The sequence below is a fragment of the Oenanthe melanoleuca genome, chromosome 1 (assembly GCF_029582105.1).
Source record: "Oenanthe melanoleuca isolate GR-GAL-2019-014 chromosome 1, OMel1.0, whole genome shotgun sequence".
In the NCBI taxonomy this organism is placed as follows: domain Eukaryota; kingdom Metazoa; phylum Chordata; class Aves; order Passeriformes; family Muscicapidae; genus Oenanthe; species Oenanthe melanoleuca.
In genome coordinates, this window is record NC_079333.1 from 34,662,896 (window position 1) to 34,679,370 (window position 16,475).

The 16,475-nt window shown below is 40.8% G+C and overlaps 1 protein-coding gene across 1 annotated transcript in view; it reads left to right on the forward strand.

Moving 5' to 3' along the window:
- TYR (tyrosinase) overlaps positions 1-15,882 on the forward strand; it is a 40,821-nt gene extending 24,939 nt beyond the window's left edge. The window contains exons 4-5 of the mRNA XM_056495515.1: positions 11,277-11,458; positions 15,476-15,882. Of these exons, the coding sequence (XP_056351490.1) occupies positions 11,277-11,458; positions 15,476-15,699 (406 nt within the window). The 3' untranslated portion in view covers positions 15,700-15,882. The remainder of the gene's footprint in view (positions 1-11,276; positions 11,459-15,475) is intronic.
- Positions 15,883-16,475: the final 593 nt, after the last annotated feature.

Consider the following 16,475-nt stretch of genomic DNA (forward strand, 5'->3'; position numbering starts at 1 on the left):
GCAGGTTCAGTTCAAATGGTCCCATTTAAAGTGCAGGTTTCAGATCAATCTTACTGCAAGACTTTAGTTCAGCCAATACAATTACTGAATGGATCACTTCGTACACCACACATTTTGCAAACAATTACTGTTTTTTAAAAGGAAAGGTTACACTGCCCTGAGACTTCACAAAAGCTGCATGGTTAGTCTTCACCTGCTCTCTTAATGCTGCCTGTGGCACAGCAATCAAAATGAGCTCTGATGCAGAGAGCTAGCATTTCCTTCCTGCAGCACTTCTGATGTAATTGTTGAAATTGTAAAAAATCACAAGAAAACATGGTACTTTTCTCACCCACGTGTAGCTACCTCCTATTCATCAAAAGGAATTATCACTTCACTTCCATAGACGTGATTTATGTCTTATATGTCCTTGTGAACCTCAATAATGACAATCTTTAAGTCTCAAAAGAACTGAACTGCAGAACACAAGAGCGGGTTCCATAGTCAGTCCAGCTACCTTCTCAGCAGTCCATTTTAATCTGCTTGTTATCTTCCTCTTCAGGGAAAAGCAGTTATTAAACTTTGGAGCAGCTGGCATTTTTACTATCTCTGACTTCAAGTGATGTTTTTGTGCTTGTAGCAACAAACCATAGCAAAAATGAATCCAAAAAATTTAAAACATTATGTACATTCCATCAAATGCTAACTTCTGTTTTCAATGCAGCACATGGTTGCATTTGTATTTCCTTATTTACAAAGCACACTGGACAGCCCATTGTGTTTCATCTATAAGGGTTTGCAGCATTGGACAAAATTGGAGGCCTAAATCTGAATGGAAAACAAATATCTCTAGGCAAACATTGTTCTGGTTTGTCAGTGAGGGGTGAAACAACACACATGATGACAGCTATTTAAGGAACAAGAATGTCTCTCCTGTACCTCAGAAAAGTAATTTACAACTTTCATTGGTTTTAAACAAAGGCTGACTTGACTAAGAAAAGCACCAGAGTTTAGATCAGATATCTGGCAGAATCTCAGTGCAGCTAATCCTCGTTTAAACTCATTTTTTTCCAGGAGAGGTACGGGAAAAGCTCCCTCAGGAATTAGATTATTTTGCTAAGCACTACCTAGTCCTACTCTAGAGAATACAGACATTCCTCTGCACAGAGGATGTTTTTTTCCAACACTCAGCTCTGGACACTCATTTAGTATCAAGTTTAGCTTCCTCTTTAGAAAATAAAACCCTTTACATGGTAATATAACAGCAACTGATCAAATTGAGCTCAGCACTTGTTTTATCCTACCCAGTCTTCTGAGAAGGCAAAAACCAGTTATATTTCAGTTAGGCTTCTTTACTGACAAAGTAGGCTACAAAAACTCAGCCTGCTAAGATTTGTGGCAGGGGAGCCCAGACTTACATGCAATGGAATTGAAGCCTCAGGTAGCTGCTTTCCTGGGAAGGGTTAAGCAGTTTGCAATGGAACCAAAGGAAATTGTGATAGCAAATGGGGAACAGAGCTGCAGGACTTCAGCAACCCTCTCTGAGATAGGAACAGAGCAGTGATCTCTGCTCAGGATCATTTTATCAGAATTCTCTGCAGGACTCTGGTGCTTGAACAGCTTCTTTTCACAAGAGAGGCTTGAGGAGCTGGTGACATTTTTTATTCTAGGAGAGAAACACATGATTATTAGAGAAATGAGGGGAAGCTTTATAGCCCTCTTCAGCCAAATGAGCACAAAAAGCAGATATCTAACTGCATTGTCTTTAAACAGCTGTGGAAGCTCAAGTTGTTTGACATAAAGAGGAAAAGTTTCAGATGGAAAGTCTGAAGACCCTTCTCTTCATTTAGTCCTACAGACATATTGAGGGTGTTTAATAGATAAATGGAAAAAGATCTAAATCACATTGGTAGAGGAAATAGTAAAAATATCTCATAAATGACATGGAACTGTGTCAGAGAGATTTAGGTACAAAAAGGAGAAGCTCAGAAAACAGTTCCCCAGTTTAAGGAAAGGTTCTTCACCCAGAGGGTGTTTGGGCACTGAACAGGATCCCCAGGGCAGTGGTCACAGCACCAGCCTGACAGAGCTCAAGGAGCATTTGGACAATGCTCTCAGGCACATGGTGTCACTCTTGGGGTGTCCTGTGCAGGGTCAGGAGCTGGATTTCAATGACTTTTGTGGGTCCCTTCCAATTCTATGAGTCTATGAATGCAACAGCTGCAGTATCCTTGAAGTTTTCAAGAAAGCAGGACATAGGCAAAGTGGATTGTTTTTCTCTTAGATGGGATTGGTAGCATGGGACTACACCCTTGTGAATTCCCTCCCTCTTGTTTCCTTTATCTGACACTTTCCAAACATCCAGTTTGTGCAGTGAGAGCAAAGGAGATGCAATGTTCATAGTGAGATCCATGAAGCAGAGCAGTGCCAAGATCCTCAGGTGTCACATGGTTCCCCAGCTCTGGTGGTACTTTGTAGAGGGTGGAAAGGTGTCAGCATCGTGTATGTTATTGTACTTCACTCAGAGAATGGTACTTTAGGAGACAGCCTGCAACCAATATCAATCCTGAATAAGGAAGGGGCTTTATGTCATCTGCACGTTGTGCCTCTGTGTTTCAGGTGATCTATTCCACTTAAGTTCACAAAAGAATCCCCATTTTTGGTTCAAAAGATGAAGTAAAAGGAAACAATGAAGTAGGCCAGACCTTTCCTGAAAATTAATATTCATAGTTCAGATGCATATAATTGATCCACATGAGGAATACATGCTCTGAGAAAAAAATCAGAAGCACGGCATTATGTGAGAAGACACCTCCACCAGGCTAAAATATCTTTCTTTTCTTTTTCTGTTTTGTGCAAATCTATCTTTTAAGTGTTGACAAATCTAAAGCCCAAGCTGGTATGGCTACCACAGCTTCATGTTCTTGGGTGCAGCCAGTACTGATGTTGAGCATGTATTCCCAACCTCACCACACACTAGCAGTACATGTATGCATACATGCAAACATGCTTGACCAGATATGCAGATCAACACACAAAGTGCAGCACTCACACAAAATTCCAACGATGCCAACAGCCTCTTTACCTGCGTGGCTGACCATGATGAAAGCCTGTTATGGGAAAATGTACATACATACAGAGATCTATACATCACAGCCTGGATTCCCCAGTTACTGGCCTTAGGCAGCCAGTGTGGCCACCAACCCAAGCCCCAGTGTGCAGCTGCCTCACACACACACATGCATGCACAGGTGTCTCCAGTGGCTGGCCCAGGGACTGGCATGGGAGGAACTTCACAGAGCTACTGAGAGGGTTTGGGGAAGAGGCAAAGTTGTCCAAAGATCCTTGTTGCATGCTGCAGCTTGGAATTGGTGGTGGAAGCCCCTGGATGTTCTCCAGCAGCTGGGTCTAGACAGAATAAGCACTGTAACCCAGGGCAGTCCTCAGCAGTGATTCACCAGTGGGGGACACAGCCTCAAAGGCTTTGGAAGGGTTTTCACAATAATTGAGGGCAGCATTTTAATTTTTAATCAGACACTTGTGTTATGAGGGTGTAATTTGTTTACAACCTTCCTGGAGTCCCTGTAGTGCCTTTAGCCAACTTAAAACAGAACAAAAAAGAATTCTGCAATATAACTGCATACATTGGCAAACAGTACAGTGCCTTGACTTTACAGCCTCAGCATCAGCACCTCTTCCAGGACTGAAGCACCAATCTTTCTCCCAAATGTTTGGGATGGGAATTGCCTGAGGTGACTTTGCAGTACCAGCTGACTAGTGCCAACTTGTAAAGTGATGCCTACTTTGTAATCACAGTCCATGGGCTGGCATTTCAGCTTTCTTTAATTTATTTCCTTTTTCTTTTCTTTCCAAATGCAAATACATGTTGCCTGCCAGATTTCTTCCACAGCATGTCAGATCTCATGATACTGAAATAAATTGTATAAATGAGCTCTAAGCAACAATGTTCTGTATTCCTTCTGGCATAGTCAATTTGACCTCACCTCAGTCTCACAACTGGAGATGAAGAATGAAAGTCTCTGTGTCAAACCTGGCACAACAAAGGACACGGCTTTGGATTTGAACCTGACAGATTTATTAGTGGCTTACAAAGCAGCCATCCAGCAGCTGAATGGTTAATACTGAGTGGAGACTAAACCTGAGGCAAAGGTTTATCAGGCTATGGAAAAACAAAGGGCACAATTTCAATGTTTCTTTATGTTTGACCTGGCACATAGGTTAGGAAGAAGAAAAGTCCTACTTGGTAATTAGTGCTACCCAGAGATGTTCACCTCAGTTTCTCCCTTGTGCTGGTACTGGCCATCATGCAAAACAATAATCCACAGCTTTATCTCACCTAAACTATGCCAGAATAAATGAAAATAAAGGGGAGGTTTGGTTTTAAACCAAATCAGTTCCTTAATCCTGCTCATGGCATGGTTGTGCAAATGCTTACAAGGAAAGTGAGGACAAGGAGGCAGGAGGAAATCTGTCCTGTGTCCCCTGCAGTGCAAAGGACCCAGACCATGAGTTTTCACCAGAAGGTGACTGTAGCCCTCCCACTGGGCATACCTGCAATTCCACTCTTGTTCCTTGTGTGGCAGAAATTCATACAGAGGTACTGAACCCTCTTCTTCCCCCTTGACCTCTCTCTAGCTTTCCTTTGTTGAAATGTAAAACACACTGGATTAAATTTTTCTGTTAAATCTTCCTGAAGGGACAGTAAGTTTATACTATGAGCCAGTGCCTCTGAGGTGGCTCAATCTTAGACATGGATATTTAAAGTCTGGTTTCTCTTCTTACACTCAGTCACGAGTATCTCTGCTCATGACTGTGGTAGCACACTTGGGAAATGGCCCTTAGAAGGGTCACTTTGCAAAGAAAAGATAAAGAAAAATGCCTACTCTTATTTTTTTACTCTACTTTTTCCATATTTTAAGATTTCCTTCCTGTGAGCAGCATCTTTTTCAGAGTGCACAACACTATCTGGAACAGTAGGAAGGAATCCAGCCTACATGCAGGAATGCTTTTATACTCTGCCTGGTATTTCCCACTGGCAGCATAAACCTAGTTATTTCTTGGCTCATCCTTTCATTAGTTATAATCCCATTGCATATATTATTCATAAAATAATATGAATTCATCTTTTCAGTAAGAAAATATATATTGGTGGCTTTTTTTAATCATCCTCAAATCAAACCTATTTTCCCACCATTCGTTAAACCAAGGTGGATTTGTTTGTTTGGGTTTTTTAATTAATTTTCCACTATGGCTCATCTAATTTCATTTTGTATAACCTGGTATGTATGAGGCAGAACAAAGAAAATACTTGAGTCTATTTATATGCAATTAAATAAAAGTGATATATCCATGTCTTTTATAGATGGCTTTAATTTTCACTGTACCACACTAAAATGTTTTGCAAAAGCAAAATATATTTTCCCTGAATGAAAATTCAAACTGACAAAGCATCTACATACCAGGTGGGTGTCATTATTACTTTTTACCACATACCAGTTCTTTGGAACCTATTAGAGCTGGTACACACAACTATTAGGCTCATCAGCAGTTACAGTGACCCATATACAGATATATTTGAAATTATAAATTGAAATAAAATCAAAACTCCATGCTTTGCAGTGGTATAACCTAACTCTTAGGGGTGCCACAGTTTGGTACAAACTGGCCCCACAGCTGAGGTCCCACTCCCTTACAGTGTGTCTGGTATGAATTTAGATAAGTTAATTTTTACTTTCTGCCTATTTTCTGGAGAGTAAATTGATGCCTGCAAGAGCCTTTAAGAATTCTTCAATATGTAGGAAAAATATTCTTTACCTTTATGATTTTTTGGGAATCCTTCCGACCTGATTACCTTCCTTAGCTAATTCTGCTAATTCAAACATGGCTTCTGACTGAATCAGAGCTTAAGTGACAGTGAATTTATGTCCCATTATCAATTTTACCAAGGTTTAAATACAAACCTGAGCCTTATTTTAATCTACAGTTGTCTAAATCCAACCCATTCTACAATATTAAAATTCTGTTTCCTACCAAAAAACAGTCTTTGCATAGGTGTTGATTATCATAATCTAGTAATTACTTTGGTATTACACCCACTACAAAATAATTTCTACTTTGGAAATGCAGGTTTGAGAGATTGAGGCTGAGTACTAGATGTGAGACAGAGCATCTTTCAAAATTCAAATTATTCTCCAATCATTTTCCGTTCTTGGACCTCTTATTTGGAACACTCAGTTTGGGCACTTTGATTTCTTCAAGAGAAGGAAGAAGTCTTCCAGATGCAAACAGTGTTTTCTCTAATCTCGTTTTTAATCTGCCCAATGGCTTTAAATAAAATCTACCCTTTCCAAGTCAATTTTGCTTGCTGCTGAAGAAATACAAAGGGCCTTAGGACTATCAGGAGACTAACTCTATTTAATTTAGTTATTTTTCCCATTTTAAATTTCTCTTTCTTAAGCTTTGATTGCCTAGGTAGACCTATCCTCTTCAAGGATTTGGGTTTTTTTTTTTTTTTTTTTTTTTTTTTTTTTTGTTGCTAATCCCAGGCTGGGTTCTCTCAATTTCCATTCTCTGAATAAAATTCCCAGCAACTTTTGGTTCACTCTTCTCTTCTTTCCTTTATCCCGCCTTGTCTTCCCACCACGCTCACATCCCATCTGCTCCCTGAGCTCTGCCAACATCTACCCAGTGATGCCAGTCTAGCTGGAATTGCAATGCTAAAAAAGTCTCTCTCTCTGGAAAATATCACTTCTAGCTATACAAATAGCTACTTATCTGCTTGCTCTCTTTGTCTAGATGCTGAGGAAGAAAGTAACCAACCAGACTTCTGCAGGAGCCAGAGAGATTTCTCTCCTTCTCACTAAACTTATGTCCAGTACTCTTTTCTTTTTTGCATGGAATTAGTGTGGAGATTGGATAGAGCAAAGCCCTGATCTGAATCTTTAGATGTCCTTATTGTTACCTTTAGTTAAATTACATCAAGCAAGGAAGGGAGGCAATGTGGAATAAAAGGGCCCTGAAGGTGCCCTTACCTCATGGCCCTGCTTTGTTAGGCTCTCAGGTCCAGGGAAGGATGCAGAGGTTCATATGAAGGGAGCATAAGAGCAGTGGTTTGCCAACATAACCAGCAATTCCAGGGAGTTAAGGTCTGCTGCTTTGCCACAAACCTGGCTTTTCTACCAGGAGCTTTGTCACTCCATGAAGGGAGCTGCTAATTACCTCAGCATGTTGTGTCTCTGCTTGTAGCATTATTTCTGCAGACATAGGCTCTTCCAAGGTTGCAGCTCCTGAGAAAAGAACAGGAAACAAACACACATTTTCAAGATACCAAAGGGAAATAACTTACATGACTGCTTAGGGGAAGAAAAGAAAAACTTCTGTCAGCTGTAAGCAGATCAACATCTGAAGATGGGAACACTGATTTCTTTCTGTCATGGAAACCACATGCCCATCATTGGATTAAACAACTGTCTCTAAAGATCAAGGCACATGGAAGAATTGCAGTGATCCATCATAGCTCTTCAGATGTGTTCTCTTTGCCTTCAGGAAAGGACAGCCCTGCAGGACAGAGAAAATATCTGATGCTAACTGCCTTAAATATAGCCAGGGCTGGAGAAAGCACCTTATTTGAAGAAGAAAGTATTCTACAATATTTGACTCACTGGTCACAGTACTCTGAAACAAAACAGAGCATGATTACTTTCTCCAAATGTACTTTTTTTTTGGCCCAAATCTTTTCAATTAAGTCCCCAAAAATCCTGTGCCAGTGTCACCACCGGACCGACAGCAAAAGCCATAGGCTACTTCAGGATTTCAGTTTTCCTTAAAAGAGTACAAAGAGAGTTAATGGTCTTGGCTGGGGAGTCATAAAAAGTAACTGATATGAAATGGCTACCCAATGGTACCCAATGAGAAACATTTGTACTTTAGCACTATAAATGCAGCTGAAGTTGTGCCCTGTCCATGGGCTTTTCTTCCCAGCTGGATGCACTGGGAGTTTTCTTTTTCCATTAAGCTGGGAAACTGTTCTTGAAAAACAAGAGTAAGGTTCTTCTTCCATAACTTACAAAATATGAGTAAGTTATGGAAATGGCAGTGTGCCCCTTAAAAAGAGAAATACAAACAGGTGAAGTACTTGTAAAAAATATTACTGGTATATTAAATCTGTCAGTTTCTCATGTAAAATTGAAAAAAACCCATGAAACTCTCTTGAAAATACAAATCATGATGCATTATCTGGCCAAGGAAAAAATACTTTTTGAGTCCATCTTACTGAACAAGCTGGGAACAAGCCTTTAAATTGAAATAATAAATGCAACTTCACCCAATCATTTTATTAGCAAGAAGAATATGACCCTAATCTTTCAAATCATCAAATAAAACACAAAAGTAAAAAAAAACCAAAGACTACTACAAGATAAAAGCACATGACTAATTGTTCCACAGGGAGTAAAAGAAAATGTGACTCTTAAAGCTATAAAAAATGTGTCTGAGATTTCTATGGTTGCATATAGATATGTTCAATGAAAGAGATTTCAGCCAAGATGATAAGATCTTGTGCCAGCTAATGGAGAACACTGTTCCCAAACAACTCAGTGAATTGTGCAACACAGCTTGTGCATCAGCAAAACTCATCACATCAGGATTTAGAGGCATATGATCACATCTGAATCTAAAGATCAGCTGCAAGGCAGGCAATTCAATGCTCCTGCTAAGCATTGTGTGGGAACCACACTGCAAATGAAGGAATCCAAAATAAGGAATCCAGAAGAAGGAATCCAAAAGGACATATGTTCATTTCCATGGAAATGTTTTGCATTTGCATTCTGCTTTAAAGATTACTGGTCTAAGGATTCTTATTGGAAGCTCTTTTGCAACAGCAGCACTAAACTCATGCAGTGAGGATGCTGCATTTCAGGGCATTCCTTGCACAGCTATTTCAGGAAAATTACGACTTTTAGCTCTGAACCTTGTGCTCACCAGCCCTCTGGATTTTCAGATTGTGACTGCTCAGCATTTTCTAAAATTCAGGCCCCAGGAAGTACCTCAGATTGAGCTTTCCAAAGTTAGGGTATAGAACATCACCAGACATGAAAAACCTGATCCAAGTCCTACCTCTGCCTTCTTAAAATATTAAGAATTATATTATTATAATACGTTCCCACATCCAGAGTATCTCTGTGCCTCTAACAACCTTGTGCTGCAGAGAACTCAGCTCCCATCTACAACTGCAAGCAAAATAAGGCTCTGATAGTCAGGGTACTTTACCCAAGGCATGAGCAAAAGCCAGGCAGGGAAAAGACTGGGGTACAACACTTCCCCACATCCCACCCCTCCTCAAGCTGAATTACTCTTTTAAATTCTATGACATTTTTAAGTGATTATTGAATTTCTTCATGCTGTCTTCCAAAGATTACAATGATTCTGTTCAAACTTTCTTGAGATAACTCCAGCTGAAGTCTTCATACTATTTAAAAAGCTATCCATCTGAAAGCTTCAACTAAACCTTATTATTCAGATAAGAGTTTTTCCAGACAGGGTTGATAAAATTAACTGAAGAAGAGAGACACAAAGGAAGATTTAAATAAAAATTAATAATACCTGCACTCTAAAGGGTAGGTCAGCTATATTATCACAGTCATGTTTTCATTTATTAGAGGTTTTGATCCTAAAATGAGAACAAAGATTTTGAGTCTACCTCTATTTTGAGGAGAGCTTTAATTTGGTGGGCTAAGCAGAGTGTTTCTCAATGTTTCTGCCCAAATATAAAAGATAGAAATCAACTGGCAGAATTTCTTGATAACCTGAAGAGATCCTGATACCTCTGAGCACTTGCACTTAGGGACTGTATTTCTGAGATAACCTGAGTCCCTGAACAGCTGGGGGGGACAGGGGAGGGAAATCCATGTTCTCCAGTCAGTAACCAGTTCTGGGGAGAAACAATGTTGAACTAAGATCTCCATTAAATTACAATTTACAGGTGTCTAGACCATTTATATCCCTTATAACTGATAAACGGATCCAGTGATCCCTCCCTGAGTCTGATGTTGATAATTACCTCTCACCAGTATCTTTGGATTTAGTATGGAGTCCTCCTTCTTCCTGCATCTGCTTGCACTGCAGCATTTTTCCACCTTCCCTATTCCAACCTGGCACACTCAGGTGAATAAACACAAAGGGATCAGAGAAAGGATTTGAGGATTCAAAGTGAAGAGCCCAGCAGAAAAAGCTCAAAGGGAAGAGAACTGAGAATGTTTTGGAAGGTTCTTAGTTTTGCTTCCCAAATACATTGAACAGTTAAGTTGAAAATGCTACTATATGCTTCCCCTTTATTCTTTCTGCATCCGAGTTAAAGAGCAGACACAGCCTTATGGTGACAGACAGCTGATGGAAGAAATTTTGAAAGAGAAATATGGAAGGGAGCAGCTGAGGCTGGAGGTGTGGGGAGCAGCTTCTGTTGGGTTTACATGGCAAGGTTTGGGCAGTCAGGGGCTACAGGGTCAGCCTGTCAGAAGGCATCAGGAGCTGTCCCATGTCAGATGGAGCTTGTTCCAGCTGGCTGCTGGGCAGACCTGCCACTGGCCAAGCTGAGCCCATCAGTGACACTGGGATAACACATTTAAGAAGAGGAAAAATAAAGCTGCACAGCAGCTGGGAGAGAAAAGCATGTTAAACAGCAGTGCAGACACTAAGGTCAGTGAAGCAGCTCTGGCTGGAGAAAGACACTTTACTGACAGCTGACCTGCTTTGTCAGCTTATCCCTTCTTCCTCAGATGGTTCCACTCCTTTGGTGATGTCCAAAGGATCATGATGTAACCATACTTCATTACAGGTGTGAAAACCCCTGCTAAGGGAATAGAGGAACAGGACTGAGCAGCTAGAAACAAGGCCTAGAAACAAGCAGCTAGCTACAAATGTTTCTGAGAGTGAGTAGGAAGAACTGAGGTCTTTAATCCATTTTTCTCTATCCCTCACAAGCACACGAATTTCTGAGCACAGAAAGAAAGTGATTTACATTTTTGAAATTTAAAAGCACATTCAGACTCTTTGCAGGACAACAGGTATTTGCTTTTTTGTAGGCTTGAATAGGAACCCAGCATTGAAGTGGATAACCCCAAATTTGGAAATTTGGAAAGCTTTACACATACATAAACACAAGATATTGCATGCAACTCTGTCTCCAGCATTTAAAAAAAGCTCCATCACTTTCTTTTAATCTTCAGGAAGAAGATTTCTGATAGTCCCCATCATTAATGAAGATGCTTTTTCTTCCACAGCATTTTTGAGCGATGGTTAAGAAGGCACAGGCCCATGCTAGAAGTATACCCAGCAGCTAATGCACCTATTGGGCACAATCGAGAAAATTACATGGTCCCCTTCATCCCTCTTTACAGAAATGGAGAATTTTTTAAACCCTCAAGGGAACTGGGGTATGACTATGAATATCTGCAAGAACCAGGTAACGTAATTTTGGGTAAAAGGTGAAGTGTAAAATTTTTTGCCTATCACCTGGAATATATCTAACATATGATAAGATAAAAAAAAAACCTTCTAATTCCAGATATTTTCCTAAATTCTGTCCCAAATTGTACTTGCTTGTTTTCACATTTCTGGTTTCATATATATGATGGGTGAGCAACTGGATCATGGGTCTGACATGGGGATGACATCAGACTGAGGACCTGCCACCAGTGGGCTCTGCAGGCCTCCATCCTCAGTCCTGTGCTGTTCAGCATCTTCATAAATGACTTAGACACAGGCCTGGAAGGGACACTGAGCAAGTCTGGAAACAGTACAAAACTGGGAGGAGCTGTTGAGTCCCTCAAAGGCAGGGAGGCTCTGCAGAGAGACCTCAGCAAATCAGAGGACTGGACAATCACTAACCATGTGAGGTTCAAAAAAGGGGAAGTGTCAGATTCTGCACCTGAGATGGGGCAATCCTGGATGTATGGACAGACTGGGGAAGGAGATGCAGAAAAGACTTAGTCCAGGTGCTGGAATATAAGATCATGAAACAGCCAAATCAAGACCAGAAATATACATACATATTTTGTAATCAAAGACATTAGTTTCCTAAACTCATCTTATTGCTAGAATTGTACAACTCAGACAAAGCAGCAAATACTATGATTTTCAGGAATTATGAATCCTGAAATTGTACTGCAAGAGGAAGAAAATGGTAGAATACTTACCATCCAACAATTAATTTCTGTTGCCTCTTGGACTCTTGCCTTTTCCAAGGGGAGAATACAGTCCTCAGAAAAAGGAAATCCTATAAAGTTCTGCCCATGTTTTTTAACATAGAGGTAAGTAAAGTATTCCTTAATTATTCTGAAAGATCAACACAAGGAATGAAGCTCAGCCTTGTTCAGAAAGCCCAGATAATCCTCAGATGTCACTCAACCCCTTGTTAACCTCACTGAGAAGCAAGCTTCAGCTATTTTTTCTCTGAAGGGAAGAACTGGTTGGACTCTCAAATTACAGATACAGATTTTCTCACTCTAGTGTATAAACACAGACTTTTCTCCAGGAGAAGCGAAAGTCTGTGATTGGCAAACAGGAAGTACTGGACAAGTAGGAAAAAATTACGGAAGAAGAAAAAAGTCAGTTGCAAAGATCTGTGTTGTCAAGAAAAAGCAGCACTTCTGCAGATCTTCCAGATGAGAAAGAAGAGGCAAGGCAGAGGAAGAGAACAAGACAGAATGAGGAGTGAGCACACAAGATCTGGTGGCCCCATCCTATTCTCAAACCCTGTCTTGTTTGCTCCTAAAGAAAGTGGGGGATTTTGGTGGTTCTGGGTTGGCAGCTGGACTGGATGGCCTTGGAGATCTCTGCCAATGTTGATGATTCTGTGACTCTGAAGAGCAGTGGTTCTGAGTTACTGTACCAGCAACTTAGAAGAGATGAAGTAGCACTACACAGGGCATGATGAGGCTGGTTACAAGAAATAAAACTTGGAAATAATCCAATGACAAAATCACATTTTATTGCTAAATTTTATTGTTGTGTCTCTGAGGAAAAACTGATGCCTATAGCTCTGCTTTCCACTGCAAAGCAAATCAGTGTGTCAGAGGACATAGTTTTAATTGCAGCTTCATTTCTTTTTATATGTGTGACAGTGCTGAAGCAGAAGTGGTCTCACTGTGTGTAGAAATCCATCCCTCAGGACTCCAAGGTACAAGTGAGCTACTGGGGAGCTGCTCTGGAGCAGACACCCAGCTTTCCCTGACATGAGAACTGTGAGATGCAAAATGACCACAACCTGCACGGCTGCCTGAAAACAAACATGAGTTAGCATCAATAACAGAGATTTGGAAGACTAATGGCACCACCTAAAAATAGCTGTCAAAACAAGTTGCTCTGTTAAGAGCTGTTTCAAGAGTTATATTTCAGCACCTGGACTAAGTTTTTTCTGTATTTTTTTCCTTCTTTCAGAAATGAAAACAGATAAATTTATAGATGCAGTCTTGATCTTCCTCTCCCAGTGGGAACAGTTTCATAGACTCACAGAATCATTTAGATTGGAAGACTTCTATGATCACCAAGTCCAAGCATAAAACCAGCCCACAGCTAAACCACATCTAGCATCACATCCAAATGAGTTTTAAAAACTTCTAGGGATGGTGACTCTACTACTTCCCTCAGCAGCCTGTTCCAGTGCTTGACAAACCTTTCCATTAAAAAAAAGATTTTCCAAGTTGTAATAATGAGGAGACTGGTGAAATCTGTAGGAGCTGTAAACTTTTCACCATTACAAAGATAAGTAACCATGCCTTACAGCTGACTGAGGGAATCCATAATCTGAATCTCCCCTAGCTCATCTTTCTAGTTTTGATGTGGAAGTCTCACAGGTATTTCTTTTGAACACCCAGAGGTACACCAGTGAATAAACACACAAGAAATGGCAGAAACCAATTACCCCCCTCTCCCTTCACATCTGCTTTAAAGACTACTCTATCAACCCTGCTAATTCCTGAGCCATGATCTTTTTCTCCCTCTGACTCAGGTGTACCCCATCCAATATGAGCAGACTTGGTGCTGTATAAGCCACCCTGTGGACAGAAACCCCAAAGTTCCACCTATGGCACCAGCCCCTTGGCCATGTATAGGTCTGTTGAGTTTTCCTATTCCTTTCAGTATTTCCACCTGGAATATTAATAGAGGGTAGTCAGGGGGCCACAGCAGATCAGGAAACTTCCTGCATCCCTTACCCAGGCCCAGGGAGACAGCATCTTTTCAGAGCACAGTGCTTATAACAGCATACTCTTGGAAGTACCATGACCCAGGAGGATATGTGGATTGTTTTTCTGGGCACCAGTGAAAATGCAGGATAACAGGAAGACATTTACAGCCTTTGTGGGTGTACAACATTCTAAATATGGTCGAGTACATCTAAATCAGTCCAGATGAATAAAGAGCATTCAAAAATAAACCACCACAGGAGTTCCCAGAGAAGGTGCCCATAGAGGTGCTCTTTCTTTTTCCTACTAGCTAGTAGTTACTGCTAATAATGGTCTTTAGAGCTAATAATTGGGAGATGTGGATTCCAAATCCTCTTTGGCTCAACTGGACAAGTATTCCTATTTTTCAAATTCAAGCCAGCACGTTGTTGGGTGCATTTTGAACAGGCTTCTTTCCAGCCTCTGCTGTGAAGTAAGAGCCCTGTATGGCAGGATTTTCATAACTCATTAAGCCAGAGCAAGAAAAGCAGACACAGACATACACATTCATATCACAAAGCAAGAAGGCAGCTGACCATCTAACAGTGAGAAGCTGCCCTGGTTCACCAAAGATAGAGGATTTGTTGTGTAAAATGACCACAGAATAGTTGTCTACTGCCTCTCCCCACACAGGAACTGCCAAAGCAAGTGGAATTCAGGTTCACAATTAGTGAAAGGAAGCCTTTCCCCCCCTCAATATGTAGTTGAGGCAGGGATCTTTTTGCTGCTCAAAGTTGTGATAAAATTTCAAAGAGCAGCTTGAAAAAGATGATGGAAGGAGAAAAAAAAATCCTCCAACGACTATTATACACAACGACACCACATCTGGTTCATGAAATCCCTGACCTGCAAATTTTTGGAGGCTTGGTAAGTATTTTTTGAAAACAGCTTAATAGACTCAACCTTTTCTTAAAGTCTCCCTAGTGTTCTGCCTCAGTTATTGCTGCCAAAGGATGCTGAGCTAGCATCCTTTGGTCATACAGTATCAAACTTCTTGGGTTACAATCTGAAGTTCTGACAAAACCATGAGGAGCACTGGGGACAGTGAACTCTGTGCCAGCCTTGGACATGAAAACTGAGAAACAGACTATCAGGCTGAAGAGATTGGTTTAATACTACGTGTTTCTCTCAATTTCTACCACTGCTGCCTCTTCACACTCAGCCTTCCAGTATTATCTATTAAATAGAACTTCCATGAGCTGACAGTGCATTGCATCAAATAAAACGACCTTTCTTTTTCTGTTTGATTTTTCAAGCCGTTCAGTCTTTCCAGGACTTTTTGGCGCCCTACCTTCAGCGAGCCCGTCAGATCTGGGCTTGGTTGCTGGGAGCAGCTGTGTTTGGAGGCATTGTCACTGCTGTGCTCACGGGGCTCACCAGGGCCTGCCAGAAGAAAAAGGGAGCAACTTCTTCAGAGATACAGCCCCTGCTCATAGAAAGTGAAGATTACAACAATCTGACTTACCAGTCCAATTTCTAGAGGCCTCCAGTAACTCAGCCGTACTGCTAAGGTGCTAATCAAGCATGCAGTGTTTGATTGATGTTTACAAATACCTTGTTGAGGTGTGCTGCAGGAGCAGGATGGGCAGTCTCAAGTCTCTTGTAACCTCCAATGTTGTAGCATCTTATCAGATCCACTCCCACAAAAATCTCCCAGATGCAGCATAAGTTCCAACACCACCCAAAGAACACCATCTATTTCCTATGCTTGATTAAATAATGCTCCTATGAAACCAGACTGGCCTGTGTGGTGGATTTAATGTATGAGTCTCTTTTATCTGCTTTTTCTCAACTGTAGGGTCCAGCTCCACAGCCCAATCCATGCTTGGCACACAGATACAGTGACAGGTGCCAGACTGAATAATTGGTTCTGCAACCACTCCATGTTTGAGTGTAAAAATAGAAAGAGTCCTTTAGTTCAGTAAGCAAAATATACTGAGCAGAGTGACTGTCCCATAGACACATTTTCTTCTTGTATAAAGAGTTTTCCCTCCAGCTCCATTATTATATATCCCATTATATGTAGGACATTATTATAATGTCCCATAATGTTTGCCCTTGATTGAATTACATCAGCAGAAGAAATAGGAAGCTCAGAAACCACTCCTCACTTGTTTTAAATGCTCATTAGGGTCTGTCTAATATACTGCCTTGCATTTATCTGGGGAGCTGGGTGATATTTAGGAGAGGAAACCTGGTCTCACCATGCCCACCTCTGTTCCACTTGATGTAATGAGTGCAGACTATTTAATTATG